Source organism: Rosa chinensis, chromosome 5 (genome assembly GCF_002994745.2).
Source record: "Rosa chinensis cultivar Old Blush chromosome 5, RchiOBHm-V2, whole genome shotgun sequence".
NCBI lineage: Eukaryota > Viridiplantae > Streptophyta > Magnoliopsida > Rosales > Rosaceae > Rosa > Rosa chinensis.
The window spans coordinates 89,247,027-89,265,731 of record NC_037092.1 but is presented as its reverse complement, the minus strand read 5'-3'; the positions used below and the strand labels follow the sequence as shown (position 1 = coordinate 89,265,731).

At 38.1% G+C, this 18,705-nt stretch overlaps 3 protein-coding genes across 3 annotated transcripts; 1 reads left to right on the top strand and 2 right to left on the bottom strand.

The window, feature by feature from the left end:
* Nucleotides 1-983: 983 nt before the first annotated feature.
* Nucleotides 984-3,617, bottom strand: LOC112167083 (mitochondrial dicarboxylate/tricarboxylate transporter DTC). Its single transcript, XM_024304048.2, has 5 exons — nt 3,277-3,617; nt 3,082-3,143; nt 2,477-2,838; nt 1,462-1,643; nt 984-1,374 (listed from the first exon to the last, which is right to left on the bottom strand). Exons 1-5 carry the CDS (start codon nt 3,499-3,501, stop codon nt 1,336-1,338), a joined length of 870 nt encoding a protein of 289 aa, XP_024159816.1. The 5' UTR covers nt 3,502-3,617; the 3' UTR covers nt 984-1,335.
* A 1,015-nt stretch (nt 3,618-4,632) lies between these two features.
* Nucleotides 4,633-8,649, top strand: LOC112167934 (multiple organellar RNA editing factor 1, mitochondrial). The gene is made up of 3 exons (XM_024305039.2): nt 4,633-5,107; nt 6,292-6,389; nt 6,482-8,649. Exons 1-3 carry the CDS (start codon nt 4,719-4,721, stop codon nt 6,544-6,546), a joined length of 552 nt encoding a protein of 183 aa, XP_024160807.1. The 5' UTR covers nt 4,633-4,718; the 3' UTR covers nt 6,547-8,649.
* Nucleotides 8,650-9,727: 1,078 nt separating this feature from the next.
* On the bottom strand, nt 9,728-12,256 carry LOC112166958 (receptor-like protein 7). The gene has a single exon (XM_040506065.1). It carries the CDS (start codon nt 12,254-12,256, stop codon nt 9,728-9,730), a length of 2,529 nt encoding a protein of 842 aa, XP_040361999.1.
* Nucleotides 12,257-18,705: the final 6,449 nt, after the last annotated feature.

The following is an 18,705-nucleotide window of genomic DNA, read 5'->3' as shown; positions in this document are numbered from 1 at the left end:
GCTAAGAGCAATGGACTTGGGCTTGACAAATCAGATTCCGAAAAGATATGCAAAATTCGTCAGAATCTGCCTTCCCGAACTAGGTTCACTTAAATCAACATAACTTCCTCCTGAAGAATGCGAATCCACTTTCGTAAAATTCCTCAGAATCCTCAGAAATCTAACATCCGTATCTTTCCAACGGTGTAAGGCTCGCCTGCTAGTTCCTTGTGAGAAGGTACAGTTTAATACTTGAAGTTGACGCAAAACAGAGACAATTCTGGAAAATCAGGATGGCCAGCATCATTTCAATCCTGCGTGACTCTAAGCTAGCTCCAAATCTTTCTTTTCTCCAATTTAACCTACAAAACACAAACACAAAGTAAAAGACTCAAAAATGACAAGAACTAAGCCTAGAATCCGATATTTAAGTGTATAAAAATGTATAAAATTACGAGTTATCATGATCCGCCAGCCAGTTATCAGTGACATCAATGTTACTTCTGCCGAGGAAATGCTCGAGGTGAATCTGCCAATGCCTTTTGACTATGGAGTTCAACAGACGTGACAGCTAGGGTAAACTATTGGTGCTGCAATGAGCGTTAGGGTCCTTGAACAAGAAAAAAAATAGCGTTTAGGGTATTTCTTCGTGTACTTACTCTTCAATAGATCCAAATATATAGGATTTTTGTTCACTCCACCTGATTTTGTTCACTCCACCAACATAGCTCAATTGAAGCTGTAAGGTATCTCATTAGTTTGTTCTGATGATCAAGGAATGGCTTTATGCTTTGCCAAAAATTTGAAATGTCCCATAACAATCAGATTACTTGTGGCTTATAAAATTGAAATGAGGGCTCGTAATGAAAATAATTCAAACAAGTTTTATGGGTGAACTTTTTAGAATTTCCTATTTCTTTGGTTGTCTGTATGCTCAAAGCTAAATAAGTCACCGATTCGTTATAATCCTTATGGATCAGAAAGTCACCTACAAGCTGTGAATGAGAATAAACACTTCTCTAGCTCCTTATAATAAACTGATTAGGCGATTGTATAGCAAAAAGCTGCTATTGTATACAGAACAAAAAAATTACAACACGTCAAATACTGGATCAAGATTATCTACTTTACATTGTCTTGTCGGTTCCTCCTCCCTATTAACAAGGTCAAAGAGTAGTTTCCAGCAACGGATATATCATTTACAGCTTGATTACATTCATCACTGCCAAAATATTGAGGCCAGAATCGAAGTTCATCAATAATACCAATAACCAGAGTTCGGCCAGCATCTGTGGGATACCAACTTCACATTTAAATATCTTGAATTTAGATTGCTCCAGTCCAATTCCATCATCGTTAGAGTTTCCGAACATTTTCATAAGCAAACCACAGAATCTGCAACCAAGAAGCAAGATATCATAACCATTACTTGCACACAGAGAAACAAATAATATGTCTGTGTGCCTATGAGGGAGGGAGTACCATGATAGGAGGTCCAACAAGTGCAAACTGTCTAGAAAATCCTGAAAAGAATGCAAGGGGTCCTCTTGATTTTAGAATTTTAAGGGCACAATCCAGGGAGGAGCCACTTTCCCCTTGTGCTAGAACATTTTTTAATGGTACAGAGCATGCTGCACCGAAGAACGCTGAAACCACACTTGCACCTAAATAAAAGAATACAAATATTATCACAAATAAACCAAGGAACAAGACATTGTGGGATCATGCTCTTTTATAAATGAGCAGAATGTAACCCAATTCCCAGAAAACAAGTAGTCCATCGAGAGCATTCTGTTTTATATCTAGAATGCCTCCAAGTTTACTGTTAAAAAAGTGCCAAAATTATCAAATTCAAACTTTGAAGTTAACATATGTATCACTCGTAATGTTACCATTCTTTTGACGTAATAAATATAGTAGAGATATCAGAAATCTACCAATAGAAGACAGATCTTAGGGCTGCTAGTTGGAAGGGCACAGCTCACTAAATTTAACATGCAAAATAACTAGCATGCCTTTTCTTCTTCTTCAGGTCCAAATAGTTGGTTGGGTTATGATTAAGAACTCTAAAATTTCATATCTCTAGAAACAAAAACAGAAAACTTGAATTACATTCAGGAAGATTTATGTGTTTCAATTTTGTTAAGTCTAACCACCCTTTCATGGATAATACTTTTTCCCCCTTTTTTCTTTTCCCTTATCACATATAGGTGAGAACCTATGCACCTAAACCAATGTGGGAGAGCAACTGCAAGAAAAGGCATAAATCCATTTGGGAACGGTAAGAACTACATATGTTGGTCATCAAACTAAATACCAAACAACAAAATAATAACCAAATTATATGATATTGGAAATGTAATTGTCCTATGTGTCATACTACTGTGATTAAGGAGTTTTAAAATTGTGTTGTGAGATAAGTGTACAGAGGCTACAGATAAGCTTTTATTAAGCTAGTAATGCCTGAAAAATCAAGTAATTAGGAGAGGATTTATACCCAGCTGTGCTCTTGCTTCGCTTAAACCACATGAGTCCCTGAGATAACAGAGGCTTGGATTATATGATGCGAGCATACCCACATTAGTCCCCATTCTTGTCTTAACATAAGGACCAGCATTTGTCCATAGTGCTGAAATTTTTTTATTGGCACTCAGAGAGTAGATAGCATCAAACATGCTTCTGTATTTGGCACACTGCACTACTGATAAAGTCGTAGGATCAACCTGCGGGAGACATGCAGAAACAAATGGAAAACTGAAGTATGCCTCAGCTGCCCCGGCAATCAACCCGCAAGCAGCTTCCTGATAAAGAGTTAATGCCATTCCATCATTGGTAGCAATTGCTTTGTTTCTTAGAGTCCTAATAGAACAAAGGCAATAAAATCAAAATTCAAATAGGGACATTCTAAATCAGATGAACACTAGTTACACTTGAACCAGATAAATAGCCATCTACACTCATTAAACAACAAAGGTTATCACTTATTAACCCGAAAAACAAACATTTGCATTTCTCTCTGTGTCATAAGAACTAGTACTAAATCGGTAAAGAATTACAGTGAATACTTGTATGTTTTGGCTCATTGGGGACTCGAAAACTTACTCGAATAATCCAAGTTGAAGGCTTGTAGATAAAGTACGGATCACAATCCCATCAGGACACGACTGCAAACAACAATGAAATTCACCCAAGTTTAATCTTGAAAGCCCTTGTCAGAATTCAACATCAAGATGTTAACTTTCTTGTTCAAAACTCAAAACCCAAAACCCAAAACCCTGAAAGTGAAAAAGATGGGACCTTGGCAAGAATGTTGAAGCCCAGAAATCTTGGACTTCGGCGAATGGGAGATAACAATGGGGAGTAGTAGATGGCAGCGAAAGGAACATAAAGGGTCAAGCCTTGAAGAAACGCAGCCAGTCCGCCATTCACAAAGGGCTTTAGCGACGGCCAACGCAAAATAAACGGCACGTCGTACTCTGGCTTGGTCTTCTTCTTCTTGTTCTGGTCTATGATGAAGCTCATATCATTTGCAATTCTAGTGGTTACTCTCTGATTCTCTCCCACCTTTTCTCTCCCGCCACCTTCTCTCTACTGTGACCTAAAGTTACAATGGGCCGTCTTTGCTCATCAGGCCCATGATTTTTCTTGCAAAATATTTGAAAGAGGGTGCATCGTAGCTGTAATAAAGTTGCACACTCACTAGCTAGCCAGTTAATAGCACTAGTTTCTGAATAATCTAAATTTTTTTTTTTGGGTGGGGGAGTGTGGGGGTTTGAGGGGGGGCTTTTTTTTTTTTTTACTTGCTTTGATCGGGTAGATTTCTAATGAGGTCATATTTTACTCTTTGGATGTAATATCCGAACGTTTTGAATGAAATTCTATCTTCTGATAAAAAATAATAATAATATAATATATCTTTTGAATAAATTTATGTCGAATTTCGTTAACTTAAGTCATAATGACACATTACATAGTTATATATTTTTCTTCTACTAATTATGGACAGATAAAAAACAAATGGCATATAAATTAGCATCATCATTCAACAGTTTCATACTCATTTATTTAAGTAAGCTTACGCACTATGAGACACAATGGCATAGTGAATATGCAACAAAAAAAAAAACTAAATTTTTTTCCTTGTCCTTCTAACTAAGGCTTAGGAGGTTCTTATTTTTGGATCCCAGCAGTCTTCCCCTTTTCTTCGTGGTGTCAGCATGCTCAACAGTTGCATCCTCTTTCAAACTCATAAAACCTTCAGCAATCTCAAGTCTCAACAAGACCAAGTGACTTGGCAGTAAATTTAGTCATTTTAGTACTTAACTCAGGTACCATTAGGTTGTCTCACATTAGCTGAGCATGCTATTTCATATGATGAAGAAAAAGATTGGTTGCAACTTTAGATGGAAGAGGAAGTATGTACACCTGCTTAATTCTAAATTTCAATAAAGATTGTAAAGAAAGTCTATTAGTAGGGTGTAAATTAAAACAATTAGAAATATAAGTGTAAATAACCAAAATTCAAATGTTATGGGTAAATCGACAGACATGGTAAAAATTAGAAGGATAATTTAATCATTTTGCCAATAAATAAATGTACCTGAGGTTTTTTTTTTTTTGGTTGAGAATATTTATAGAGTGACATGAGTTTCCAATTAAACCCCGATAGATAGTCCCCCAAACACAAAACACTGTAAAACCCTAGCAAAGTCTCTCTCTCTGCACCAGAAATCAACCCCATGGCGCAGAACCTTCTCCGCCTCCGGCGAAGCCTAAGCAGCAGCCTCGTCGCAAATCTCCACCGTTCTCTATCGTCAACCTCCGCACTCTCCTCTGTCCCACGCTCCTCTTCCCCTTCCCCTTCCTCCTCCTCCTCCCCCGCCGTTGTTCAATCTCTCCAATTCCGATTCCAATCTCGATCATTCAGGTCGTCCTCCTTCTCTTCTGCACGGCCGCCTTACGGCAGCAACAACCAAAATGACGAGATTGGCCCCGACACCATACTCTTCGAAGGCTGCGATTACAACCACTGGCTCATCGTCATGGATTTCCCCAGAGATAACAAGCCTTCTCCCGAAGAGATGGTCAGAACTTATGAGGAAACCTGTGCTAGAGGCTTGAACATCAGGTCACCTTTCTCTTTACAGAGCCAGTGGTTGCAAAATTGGGTTGGTTGGTAATGTTATTGCTGTTAGATGCTGTATTACAGAGCCAATTGAATGTTAGCTAGGGCCAATAACGGAGTCATCGACCAGTTTAACCGAATTGAATGATAGAGGAAATGAAAAAACTAACACCATTCAAAGCAAAGCAAAAGTTTCAGCTTATACATATCTTCTTTCTTTGGATTTTTTTCTGCCTTGCCTACTATGCCTAGCTTTCTGCCAAAAATATTAACCTTGTGTTAGTTCATGTGCTAGTATTTCGTCACTGCTTGTAAATGGTGACTGGTTTTAGCCAGAGCTACCACCAATATTAGGCTTGAATACGATGAAATTGTTTTCAACTCACTTGTTGATTTCAAGTATGGTCTTGTTAAAAATGAGTTTTGACAGGATGATCGAGTCAAATGAAGTCGCTTGGGACACAAAGTCCCATTTGCACATGGTTAGAGGGGGACTCGAAATACGTATGTATAGGTGTGGAGTCGGAATGAGAGAGATATAACTTGCTAGTGACTACAAAATGCACACTGGATTTGTAAATACATACATTGGCCAGATTTTGTATTTTGTATTTTATTTTTTTAGAAAGATATTGAACATACAGGCCGGAGCTCAAACATACTGTGGGTCCGTTTGTTACACAGGATTAGGGACTGAATAAAATAACCCAGCTTTCTGGCATTTGCATCTGTTTACTCTTTAGTTTATGAAACTTTAATTGTTTATTATGTATCAGCTCAAAAGCTTTGCTTTAATTGGAGAGAATTAGGGTGAGTTAGCAGCTTGCTGCTATATGATTCATTTTGCTTAAGAATGAACTGGGTCATGTGGTACTGTAACTAGTTATTTTGTTCTGTCTCTGGAATTTCTCTGTTGGGCTTGCCATGTTGTCATGGACTTATGATTAATGCTTGAGTGCTGTGTTAATCATTGCAAGTTGATTGACGTCAATTGGCTGATTGGTTGTTTTTCTGGTTTAGTTTCGAATGTAATGTAATGCTTGGTTGTGGATGGTTCATTGTTTGTTCGATGCATTCAGTCATTAAAGCACATTATTTTAGATCACCAACTTATGCCTCATTGCTTCATTTTCTACTTTAATATATTGAACCATATAGGTTATTTGGTTATCTTCTTTGTGATTCAGTGTGGAAGAGGCAAAAAAGAAAATTTATGCTTGTAGCACAACAACGTATACAGGCTTTCAGGTGTTGATGACTGAGGAAGAGTCTGAGAAGTTTAATGGTAATTTCATAGCACTTTATGTTACCTTCAATCATCCTGAGATTCTTTTCAAAAAGTCAAGATAGTCCTGAGACTGACTTTTCCTTAAACAGGTGTACCTGGAGTTATTTTTGTGTTCCCGGATTCTTTATTTTTCTGCACGATACTGGAAAAATGAGTTGGCGAGCGGTTTAACATCTTGGCAAACAGCTTTGGAGATTGTAAGCCCCAACGACACAGGAACGAGCATTTTCGGGGAGAGTTCAGACCTGGAGGGGAATCACTAATGTCTCCCTCCTAGTTGTCCAGTCTACTTACTTCTCAAATCAAAAGAAGCGGCTGGGCGAGAACAAGAAGCGGTCGTCGAAATTTTTGTTGATTCCACAAGCCTTGAAAGTACATTGGAGGTACATGTGCAAAAGTAACAGACCAGCTTGATCAAGAAAAGGCTTATATTGTTTGGAACCCTGGTTCACAATTCAGTATTTGCAACTGCAGTTGGGTACAAATAAGGAACCTGTGTGAGCATAGACTCAAGATACTCAAGGTTATTAGTGTCTGCAGGAAAAGAAGTCATCACGTGCCATCTGTCAGCTTATTGCAGTTCCACCAGGCCTTGCTTGATATGCTCCGTTGCCCAACTCATGATTCTTTAATTCGTGATCACGCTGTTTCTTTTGCGGTCTTTGTACAGAACCAGTTAAGTGGACCTAATTTCGAAAGCAGCAATGGCACAATGGATCAGGCAGCCTTAGCTGATAAAGATCTAGAATTATGTAAATGAGGGCCCAGTAAGTGAAGAAGTATTATCTCATGAGAATAGTTGTGCGGATGAGCATGTTGCTGTGGGCACTGAAACGAGTAGTATGGTTGCATGTGGAAATGGCCTATATAATGAGGGTTGTGGAGAAGAAATCACTTCGTCTGAGATGGGAAGATGGATGTTGACCCATCATCCATCTGTATTTCTCCACCTGGGTTACATTCTGTTGATGAAGTTGTGTCTAGCCATGTCCTCTCACGAAGCAGACAGAGGCCCTTGTTTAGCGCAGAAACTGAGGATTTGCTTTCCGCAGATGATCCTATCACTAATTCAAGTGAATATGAGGATGATATGTTAGATGAAAATTGTGAAAAAAATGTGATGAGTACGGATCCACTCTCCCTTCACATCCCTTGTTCAACAATGGAGTTTGTGGAGCAATGCACAGTACGCCATTCTAATGATCTCCACAGCCATGAAGTCAATCCCGCCATTGTTTCAAAAGTACATAATGACATTACAGTATATAATAATACCTCCCCATCTTCATCTGTGCCCGTTGAACCACAAGCTTCAGGTGTCATAGAAAATGAGAGCATGGAAATTGGAAGTGTGGACGGAGTGGTCTTTGTGGAGCATTGCGCATCAACCAATCCTAATGGTAACCACAGCCATGATATTGATACTGCGCCTACTGTTATTTCCAAAAGATCCCCTGACAATACTGTTTATTACAAGACCTCTGCATCTGCATCTATGCCTGTTGAATCAGAAATGGTTGTAGTGGCCGAAACTTCAGGTATCATTTTAGAAAATGATAGAATGGAAATTGAAAGTGAGAATGGAAGCACAATCTGTGCTGATAATCCTTCCACCTTGGACGGCGTTCGTGGTTGTATGATAAATGGTTCAGATTGTAGTCAGGATTCAGAATCAGTTGGCAGTGCGATGGTTGTGTACTCAGAACCATTGCTCAAGTTCTCATCAACATCAAGTTGCAACAAGGAAGAGCTGCCTGTTGAGAATGGGGTTACTGAAACTCTTCAATCACTGAATCTCATCTTAAAAAGTGTAAACTTCAAGAGGGTGCCGTAATCATCAACAACAATGTGGTGATCCACCAGCCAGTTATCAGTGACATCAATGTTACTTCTGCCAAGGGAAATGCTCGAGGTGAATCTGCTAATGCCTTTTGACTATGGAGTTCAACAGATGTGACATATTGGTGCTTCAATGAGCTTTAGGGTCCTTGAACAAGAAAAAAAGTAGTGTTCAGGGTATTTCTTCATGTACATACTCTTCAATAGATCCGACTATATAGAATTTTTGTTCACTCCACCAACGTTGCTGCATTGAAGCCTTAGTATCTCATTATTTTGTTCTGATGATCAAGAAAATATAAATATTTTAATAACTATATGACTAATCTACTGTATTTTCCTTAGATGGTTCTTGTAATATTCCCATATGGAGGAAGGAAAACGATAGCTAGGTAATGTGAATTTCGTTGTTCTGAAACTTTGAAGAGGAGGCCGGTGTATTGCAGGCTTTTTTTTCTTTTCCTTTTTTGTTTTAAGGGTAATGGGTGGAAAGCATGGGATGAATTTTAGTTGCTGAGTTCATTTGACAAAACCCTTGTGTAATGAAAATAAATAAACAGTGTCGCAAGTTACTTTGATGAATGATACATTGCCTCGCTCAACTCAAGCGAGCTGGTCATATAGCAAATCTATTTGAACATTTGGGAAGGTTGATAGCATTTGATGCATGAAATTGCCTGTATCTAAAACGTGCATATACCTCTTTTTGATCTCAAGATTAGGGATGACAAAAATCCCCATCGGGTATTCGACCCGAACGGGGAGAAATTCGGGGATGGGGATCCCCAGTACTCGAATTTTGAAATCGGGTACGGGGTGGGGATGGTATTTTGATCTCTATCCTTATACCCACCCAATAAGAATTATCTGAAATATATATATATATATATATTATATATATTTTTGATATTATTTATAAATAAATATTTATGTAAACTTCATCTTTTTGTCAATATTTAAATTCTGTTAATAAATATGTTAAAAAAAAAGAGATTCTTTTAATAAAAGATCTTTATCAACATGTTAATTTTCCTTGATTGAAATATTATTTTATTTTAATGTTTGATTTTAACATCATATTTTACAATCCATAATTATTTATATAAATTTTTATATAATAAATTAGTAATATTGTTAACGGAGATTGGGGCGGGTATGAGGACCTAATCCCCAATGGGGACGGGGAATCCCCAGTATTTTATTACGGGGATTTTGGAGGGTAAGGGGATGGAGAATGAAGTCGGGTATGGGGATGATAATTTAATCCCCTTACCCTACCCTCTCCATTGCCATCCCTACTCAAGATTAGTATCAAACGTGAAGTTATAAACCGAGAATTACGGAACCCTCCAAGAAAAATTCCAAAATTATTCATTCATTAATATTACAAAACCTCGTGTATAAATCTATTACACATAACAAACAAGAAGCCTTTCTTCAACAAAACAAGCAAACAGCAAACAAACAACAAACAGGAACATGTATTGTCTGATCACTCAACTTCTGGGCATTCTCATCAGTCTGATCAGAAATGCAACAATCTCAATGAACCGCTCACTGAACCTCGTGGTCACAAAGTCTGCAAGAACCACTCCCACCACCAACCCACTCACTAACCCCGCCGCAGCAAATTTCCAATCCAATTCAACTCCATCTTCTTCTTCTGCTGTTGAAGGTGGAAGTTCAGGCCCCTCCTCAGAACGTGAACATTTCTTTGGCAATGGAACTCCACACAAACCTGGGTTGCCCTCATATGAAGTGACTTCGAAGGTACTAAACTGGTTTCCAACCGGTATTCGACCTGTGAGATTGTTGTGCGAGACGCTGAATTGTTGGAGGAATGAAAGCTGCAACAGTGATGGAGGGATCTCACCCGAGAAGTTGTTATGTGAAAGGGCCAAAGCTTCGAGATTTGTCAAGTTTCCCAAGGATGGTGGGATTCGGCCACTTAGAATGTTACTGGATACATTAAGTGAGCGAAGCCCCTTTAGGTTCCCAATAAATTCTGGAATCTTGCCTTCAAATCTATTGCTCGACAGATCGATGATCACAAAGTCTTCACGAACCTGTGGGAAGTATCTCTCTACACCTTTATTCATCAGCGTCATTGATTGGTCATGTTTGTAACTAGCTTCCAAATACCAATCATGGCTGTTTTCATAAATATCGATTCCAAGTGTTGTCATGTACTCGGATCCTTCTAGATGGATACCTCTCATTGATTCTCCAGAGAGGATGAATTCAAATGCAAACTGACCGGTAAAATTATTTTGAGACAGATCAAGGATGCGCAGATTGGGGAAACCATCATGATTGCTTTGATGTCTCGGAATAGCACCGTGGAACCCACTATTCCTCATTGCCAAAACTTTTAATTCTGAAAGAGCTCCCAACCAAACGGGGAATACATCATCGAACTTATTGCTCGACAGAACTAGAGACTCGAGCTTCAAACAATTCGCCAATGATCTCGGTAATTTCCCCTGCAGTTTATTACGACTGACATCAATCATTCTCAAACGGCTTCCATTGGTGCCTAGGTGAGGAAGAGTGCCATGAAAATAATTGTTTCCAGCACTTAAAACTATAAGTTTACTTGAGTTTTCCAGACACCGCGGAAGCATACCACTCAAACTGTTATTTGACACATCAAGGGAAAGAAGATGTCTCGCATTACAAATCAAAGGTGAAATTTCTCCAGTTAATTCGTTGTTTGAAATGTGATAGAATTGGATGTTTTGTAACGAAGGTACCAACAAAGGGCCACTAAGCCTGTTGAACGAAAGATCTAGCCCCTGTAGTTCAACCCAGGGAAGGACAACCGGAGGCTGGTCAAAGCCTGAAAGGAGGTTATGAGAAATGTCCAAGTAGTCCAAAGACTCTCTGCTTGTGTTCCACATCCATTTTGGTACTTGGCCATGCATTCCGTTCCAAGAAAGGTTCAAGTACCTTAATGTATCTTGATATCTTAGGAAATTTGGGAACTCTCTTATGTTGCATGAACCCAGTCCTAGATACATTAACCTTGGAATGTTGGATGCATTCATAGTTCTGGTTTCAGTGATTACATCCAAGTTGTTACCAGATAGATCTAGCCATATTAAATTTGGTAGCTTAAGAAATTTGAGGAACTCCACTGTACCACTGAGATTATTATAAGCTAGAAGAAGTCTCTTGAGACTTGCTACATTGAATAATGACTCAGGAATCTCTCTTTGAAATTTATTGAAATTAAGATCTAGAACAGTAAGTTTGCCAAGATTACCTAAACTAGATAGGATTGGACCAGATAATTGATTTGAATAAAGACGAAGTGTTGCAAGCTGGGTAAGATTTCCGAGAAAACATGGGATAGTGCCATTAATATGGTTCTCCCCAAGTGAAAGATATGTGAGTTGGGTAAGATTCGCAAATGAAGAAGGAATCTGGCCATTGAACTGATTATCTGAAAGCACCAAAAAGATGAGATGTCTGAGATTACCAAGAGAAAATGGTAATTTGCCGAACAGGCCGCATGAATTTAGGACGAGGGATGTCAAATGTGACAAATTGGACAAGGTATTAGGTACTGTGGATGATATATTAATGAAAGAAAGATCAAGTGTTTCTAGGCCAGTTAAATTTTGAGCTAGGCTTCTTAACAATTTTTCATTCAAAAACATATCCCCATTGTGAGATAGATCAAGGGATAACAACTTCGTCAATTGTGAAACTTCACGCGGGACTTGACCAGAAAAGGCAGAGTAAGAGAGGTTGAGATACCTGAGCTTTGGAAAGTTCCTAACAGTAGGAGGAATTTGAGAATCGAAATGATTGTCAGCAAGGTTGAGGCTCTCAAGATGAACAAGGCGGAAGAGGGTGCTGTTGGAGTTGATAGAGCCATAGAGACAACTGCTACTAAGATCAAGTCCAATCACATGACGACTCTCCTCATCACAATCGACCCCGTCCCATGAGCAACAATTGCTGTTTGATTTCCATGAAGAAATCTTTGGATAAGCACCTTCATAATCTGAAGCAGACATGTTAATGACAAAACTTTGCTTAAATTGCAGCAAGGCAGAGATCTCGTCATCATGGCAAGGAGGAGTAAATGACTGCAAAATGTCAGCCACCACAAGATGTGACAAGACGAGTTTTGAAAGGATAAATATTGACAGAAATGCTAAACATAGAGATGATAACCCCATAATAAAACCAACGTTTAGTTTGATGAATCTGGTTTGCACTTGGAGACGATGAAAGAACGTATTTATAGACTGTCCTGCTGTAAATTATTGAATTAATCAACTAATATTCCATGTCCCCATCGCATGTACTGTTTAAGAACAAATGCGTGAAAGATGCATTTTATTGTACGTAGAAAAGTGATGAATTAAGAGAAATTTTGAAAAATGACCAAGTTTTGGTCATCAATTTGATTTATAGCCTTGTTTTGTAAAAGAGTTGAAATATAACCAAATGATAGTATAGAATGTCTTTATTACCCTTCATGAAAGATAAACAAAGTAATGGAAGCTGATTATTTTTCTCTTCCCTCTCCGTATTCATCTGATGCATGCATGTATAATTTCAAACATGTGGCACACGACTATCTTGAGAAAGACAAAAGGTGCAGAAGACATTCTTGTAAGAAACCAAGCGCAGCTGCCCATGCAGGGGACAACGGCCAAACTGATGGTTGTTCTTGGCTAGCTGCAATGTTATTCACCTGCACAAACCAATCTGCTATATTTCTCTCTGCTGTTCTTCAAAGTGATGAGCTCCCTCGCCCTCAAGATTAGGATGTTTGGAAGGCTTTTGTCATTAATTTGGTTTTAGTTTATTCTTTATGTATTTTTTTTCTTGTTCTTCATTTGTTGTTCTTCGTGGCTTTTGTCTTTCTTTGATGAGGATTACAGAAACTTACAAGATAAAACTCAGAAGATCTTGTAGGTATTCAAAGAGAATATAATCCACTTCTTTAAAAGAAAAACAAAGAGATCATTGATGTACATACCTTGAACACACAGCTTTGATTGTGTTTCAAATCAGTGAGATAGTGTTTAGGTTTTGATTATACGAGAAATTGGTTGTCGTTATAGAATAGAAGTAGGAGTGATAGAAAAGATAAGGAAGAGGTTGTTAAGACCAACCCCAGACCATAAGCACAATTATCCACAGCAGATAATTAATAGAGCAACCATTAGTTTGGCCGTTGTGCCTGCATGAGCAATTTGCACTCGGTTTCCACAAGAATGTCTTCTGCACGCTTTGTCTTTCTCAAGATAGTGGTGTGCCACATGTTTGAAATTATACATGCATGCATCAGATGAATATGGAGAGGGGAGAGAAAAATAATCAACTTCCATTACTTTGTTTATCTTTCATGAAGGGTAATAAAGACATTCTATACTATCATTTGGTTATATTTCAACTCGTTTACAAAACAAGGCTATAAATCAAATTGGTGACCAAAACTTGGTCATTTTTCAAAATTTCTCATGAATTAAAGTATTGTTAAATAAATGAAAGTTTAACAGATTCATGAATTAATTTGTAGGAAAAAATTTCCACTACATTCTTTTTTGACGAAGATAAAATTTATCAGGATATGCAATCTCTCTTATTGAACTTGTCCTAACAATTATTATTTTTACATGGGATCTCATTGAACTGATGCAATTGGGAAACTAATTAATTTCATGCAAGTGCTGAGCACTTGAACCCTAAAGCTTTCTTTTTTGTTTTCGGTTTGTTATTTTTTCTTTTTTGGATAGAGTAATCTTAAAGTCTAAAAATCTGGTTCCCCTTGAGCGCCTTAAAGTATCAGAACCTTAAAATTCATAATTGCATCTAGGCCTTCCATTTTAGACGGCTAAATTGGACGGACATGCATCTGTGGGTGCAGATACGCGTCTCCGAGATAATGGCATTAACCACCTCTTTAATTGCTGTCATTAAACTCGACCTCTCAACCAACCTGTCATGCACGAGGATCACATGCATTTGGCCCTAGGAATAGACCCATTTAGGAAGGACCACATGCATTTGGCCCTAGGAATAGACCCATTTAGGAAGCAGAAGAGAACTAGAACCAAAAGCAACAGTGGCTTTCTTATCTTTGATGATGATCCTTCTCCTTCTAAAATCTCCCCCATATGAAATAGCCTTTAACCTCTAAACCTATGAATTTTCACAAAAAAAATGCCTGTTGTTCTTCGAGCCACTTTGCTTCCTTGATTACATCTATCATAAACTGATTTTTATAAAATATCAATAATCTTTAAAAAAAAAAAAACAAAAAAGAAGTGAAATCGACACACGATTTTTTACAAACCACATCACCTCTTCTCTTTGTTATGCACATGTTTATTGTAAAACACATACAAAAGTAAAGATACGAGGATATAGCTAGTTTGCAAAGGAAAAAAAAAAAAACAATTTCACCACCTCCAAAAATAAAATGCAATATCTTAGCGGTGCATGAAGCATAAAAGTAGCATAGAGTGGACGTCTTTTAGAGCAACTCCAACATGTTCTCCATATTTTGATTTTTCTCTATTTTAGGGATATATAAGCCTATTTTGCTCCAACAGATTCACTATAACTATCCCTATTTTGGGGATAGTGAGGAAAGAGAAAACAAAGTTCCCTACATTTACAGCAATCTCTAAAATTTTAAGGAAGAATTATGGAGATCCCTTCCGAGGTCTTTGTGACCTTATTGAGCAGGTTCCCATTGCTTCTGATCCTTTAGCCACCGATGAGCTTATTTGGTCTACATCATTGTCTGGTAAGCTTATTGCAAAGAACTCTTTTCAATTTCTAAGACCACATGCTCATTCTACGTCATGGGGTAAGTCTATTTGGTCGATATTCATTACACCCCGTATGTCTTTGTTGACATGGAGGGTCTTACATGGCCGTGTTCTTTCTGAGGATTTATTGCAAAGGAGGGGTATTGCTCTTGCTTCTAGATGTGGTCTTTGTTGCAAGAATGTGGAATCTATTGAGCATTTTTTTTTTTTTTGAATTGCTCCTTTGCTTCAACAATATGGCATTTTTTGTTGAATAAATTTGAATTGGGTGCTTTGCCTAGTTCAATATTAAATGTCTACAATTGTGGCCTTCATGCTGGACGTAGTGCTTAATTAAAGGAGTTATGGGTGGTGGCTTTTACTACTGCTCTATGGTTCATGTGGAACTCTAGAAACAAGGTCAGATTAGATGGTGTAGAGGTTCATGCAATTAATGTGTGTGGGTTTATTGTTGGGCATATTCAAGCTTCTAGTCGCCTTGTTACGGGAATAATGAATAACTCGATTGTTGATCTTCGAGTGTTGAAGTGTTTTGGGGCTAGTTGTAATCCTCGTAGAGCTCCTAGAGTTCTTCAGGTTAATTGACACCCTCCTCCTTCTGGATGGGTGAAGGTTAACACCGACGGCGCTTGGAGAAGAGGTTTAGGTGTTGAAGGCTATGATGGTGTTTTCAGGAATGATCAAGGCTGTTTTATTGGAGCTTTCTCTTCTTCTCTTGATATTCCTAGCTCAGTTGCCGCAGAGGTAATGGCGGTCATTAAGGCAATTGAGCTTGCTTGGGTGAGAGATTGGAAATATGTTTGGTTAGAGGTGGATTCTCAAATTGTCCTAGACCTTCTTCGTTCTCCCATGTTAGCTCCTTGGCAGCTTCGTGTGCTGTGGAAGAATTGTTTGCATTGGATTTCTATGATGCATTTTTGCTCCTCACATATATATCGGGAAGGAAATCAAGTAGCCGATGCCCTTGCAAGTTTTGGCACCTCATCTTCTGGTATGACTTGGTGGGACACGTCTCCGGATTTTGTTCATTATCTTTATAATAGAGATAGGTTTGGCCTACCTAATTTTCGATTTCGATAGTAATGGTTTCTCTTTTTTGTATGAGAGGTTTCGGTGTTTGTCCCCCTCTCCTTTTTATCTTAATTAATAAATAACCTCGTTCTTACGAGGCTTAATAATAAAAAATAAAAAAAAAGGAAGAGTTATGGAGATTTTAGAGATTGCTGTAAAATAGAGAATTTGTTGGAGTTTGAGAAGAAAAAGAGGCTAAACCTGTGACTTTTGCTTCCCTATAATACAAAAATGAGAAATTCTTACGTTGGGCAAACGTACCACGTGGCTGGCAGGGCTGTCCAATCAGTGAACATACAAGGGGATGTTTTGGGTATTTTATTTTAATAAGTAAGGATAGTTTCGGAATATATTTAAAAAATTTTGGATTTTGATTGGGCTACCCCACCACCACGTGGTATGTTTGCCCTATGTAAGAATCTCTCTATAAAAATTATAGAAAAACTATTGAAGTTACTTTTAATGTTAAAGAAAAATCGATTGACTTTAATAAAAGGGTTAATTCCTGTTTACCCAGAAATCACATGTATTGTGTCCACTTGCACCAACAGGTTTGTATTGTGCCCATTTACACAAATCTTTGAGGAAAAGACCTATGAGGGTAGTCATTTCTAAACTAGTGTCTAATATGTCCTATGTTGACTTTTGGATATTTAACCTTTACTTTTTCTTAGAAAACTCTGTTCATACTTTTGAAAAAAACAAAACTAGCCTTCAACATGCCCAAGTTTTTCACCTAACGGCTCCCTGCCTAACGGTTACTTTAACAGGCGGAATCACTGCTGTTTGTTTCTATCTTAAGCTGAGTCAATTTTTTCCGAGAAATAGAAAGGCTAAGCCTAAAAATAGCCTAAAAATAGTACAGGATTTTAAGACAGAAACAAATATAAATTTTGAAAACATCAAACTAAAATATAATTGACAAGGTGGATGAGCAATCTGAAATTATTTATTTAACATAATTTACAGAGTAAAGTTCAGAGCCTCATTCTCAGGTAAACAGCTAAGGAGCTGCTTAGCTATTCATGAGAATGATTACAGATACTTGTAATGAAAGCACACTACTTCACACTAGACAGGAAGGAGCACACTGCTACTATGACATTCTTACTGCTTGAGAGAAGACTCTTCTGCTCAAGTTTCTTATCTAGGATTTTTGATAGTAGAATCTGTCTATCTTTTTTTGAATGCCTTACAAATGAAACTAAAGCTCTTTATATAGGGAGTGGAACTCAAACTAGAATTCAAAACATAAAAATGTACAGAACAACCCCGTGATTTTTTGCTTTCCTGAGTGCTCCTGCTGGTGGAGGTCGGATAAGGAAAAAGAAGATTCCTTTAGGTGAAATGTTTTTCACCTTTCTTTTTGAAAAGCAAAAAGCAGCTTCTGGGAAGAGTCCAAAAGTACTTTAGGTGCTTTCAACACCTGCTGCTTCACATGTTCTCATCTGTTTCTGAATTATGGCCAAGGACAAAGGAGTTGTTGTTTGCTTGGGCCATTCGAGCAGTTGTGGCATTGTCTTCGACATCTGTATCAACATACATCTCGTAGCGGTTGTCATTTTCAAGTTTTTCAACCCACTGTAAGCATGCCAGTGTCGAGTCTATCTCCTTTCTTGTGAGAGATAGGAATAGGTCACTGCTGACTACGTCAGGATGATCGTAGACAGTAACTATGGTTTTTTCTCCTGATGCTAGGAATGTATTGTTTGTATCTTCAGAGATGATCTTTTTGATATATTCCAGAGTCATGGCTTTCATCCATGGGATGCTTGAGTTTGGCTGGCCGTTGTATCCAACACAGGCAGGCTGAAGATATTTTCTTTGAATAATTCTCACATAATGATATGGAGAAATGTATTTAACTTCACCGTTTGCCTTCTGAATCCATTCTGGTGGAGTGGATCTGAACTTTAGTCAAAGCATGCAGTCATTTTTTCTGATATTTTTGACTGTGTTGACGATGATAGGGGGCAGGCCTTTGAGATCATCATTCGTTTTGCTCCAAAGATTATGAACAAAACCATTTTCAACAAGCCAAAGCTTGTGTTCTTGAGGATGTTCACTCTGAACATTTACCAGGTATCTTCCAACATAAGGTCCTGCAATAATGAAGAGGATTGGAGGAATACATGCCTCAGAATTATGACTTCCTAACAGACTATGGAATTCATGCCAATCTGATTCTTTTAGTGCTATGATAGGGACTCTAGCACTTTCTGGATCTTCGAGGAAGTGAATTTTTTCTTTTCTAACAGCACTCTGCTATGTATGAAATTCTTCAAATTGTGGTCTAGCATTTTCATAGAGTTCTTCAGCTAGTGCGAAGAGAGCCGGGAACATCAGACCACTGCTTCTTTCCCGAAAGGCAAATAGGAGATTATCCAGAATTGCTTTCTGGTGGTAAGCTAGCCTCCTGCTAGTTCTGAACACAAGAGTGTCAAATGTTTGAAGTTCATAATTAAAAACATTTATTACTCCAGTTGAAGTAGGTTTGCTTTTTGGCAAAGCAACAGCCGTCAACGATCTTGATGAGCCTTTATCATCTGCCGTTTGAGACGGGCTAGCCAATCCTTTACCCTGGGATTGATCAGTTGTGGCTA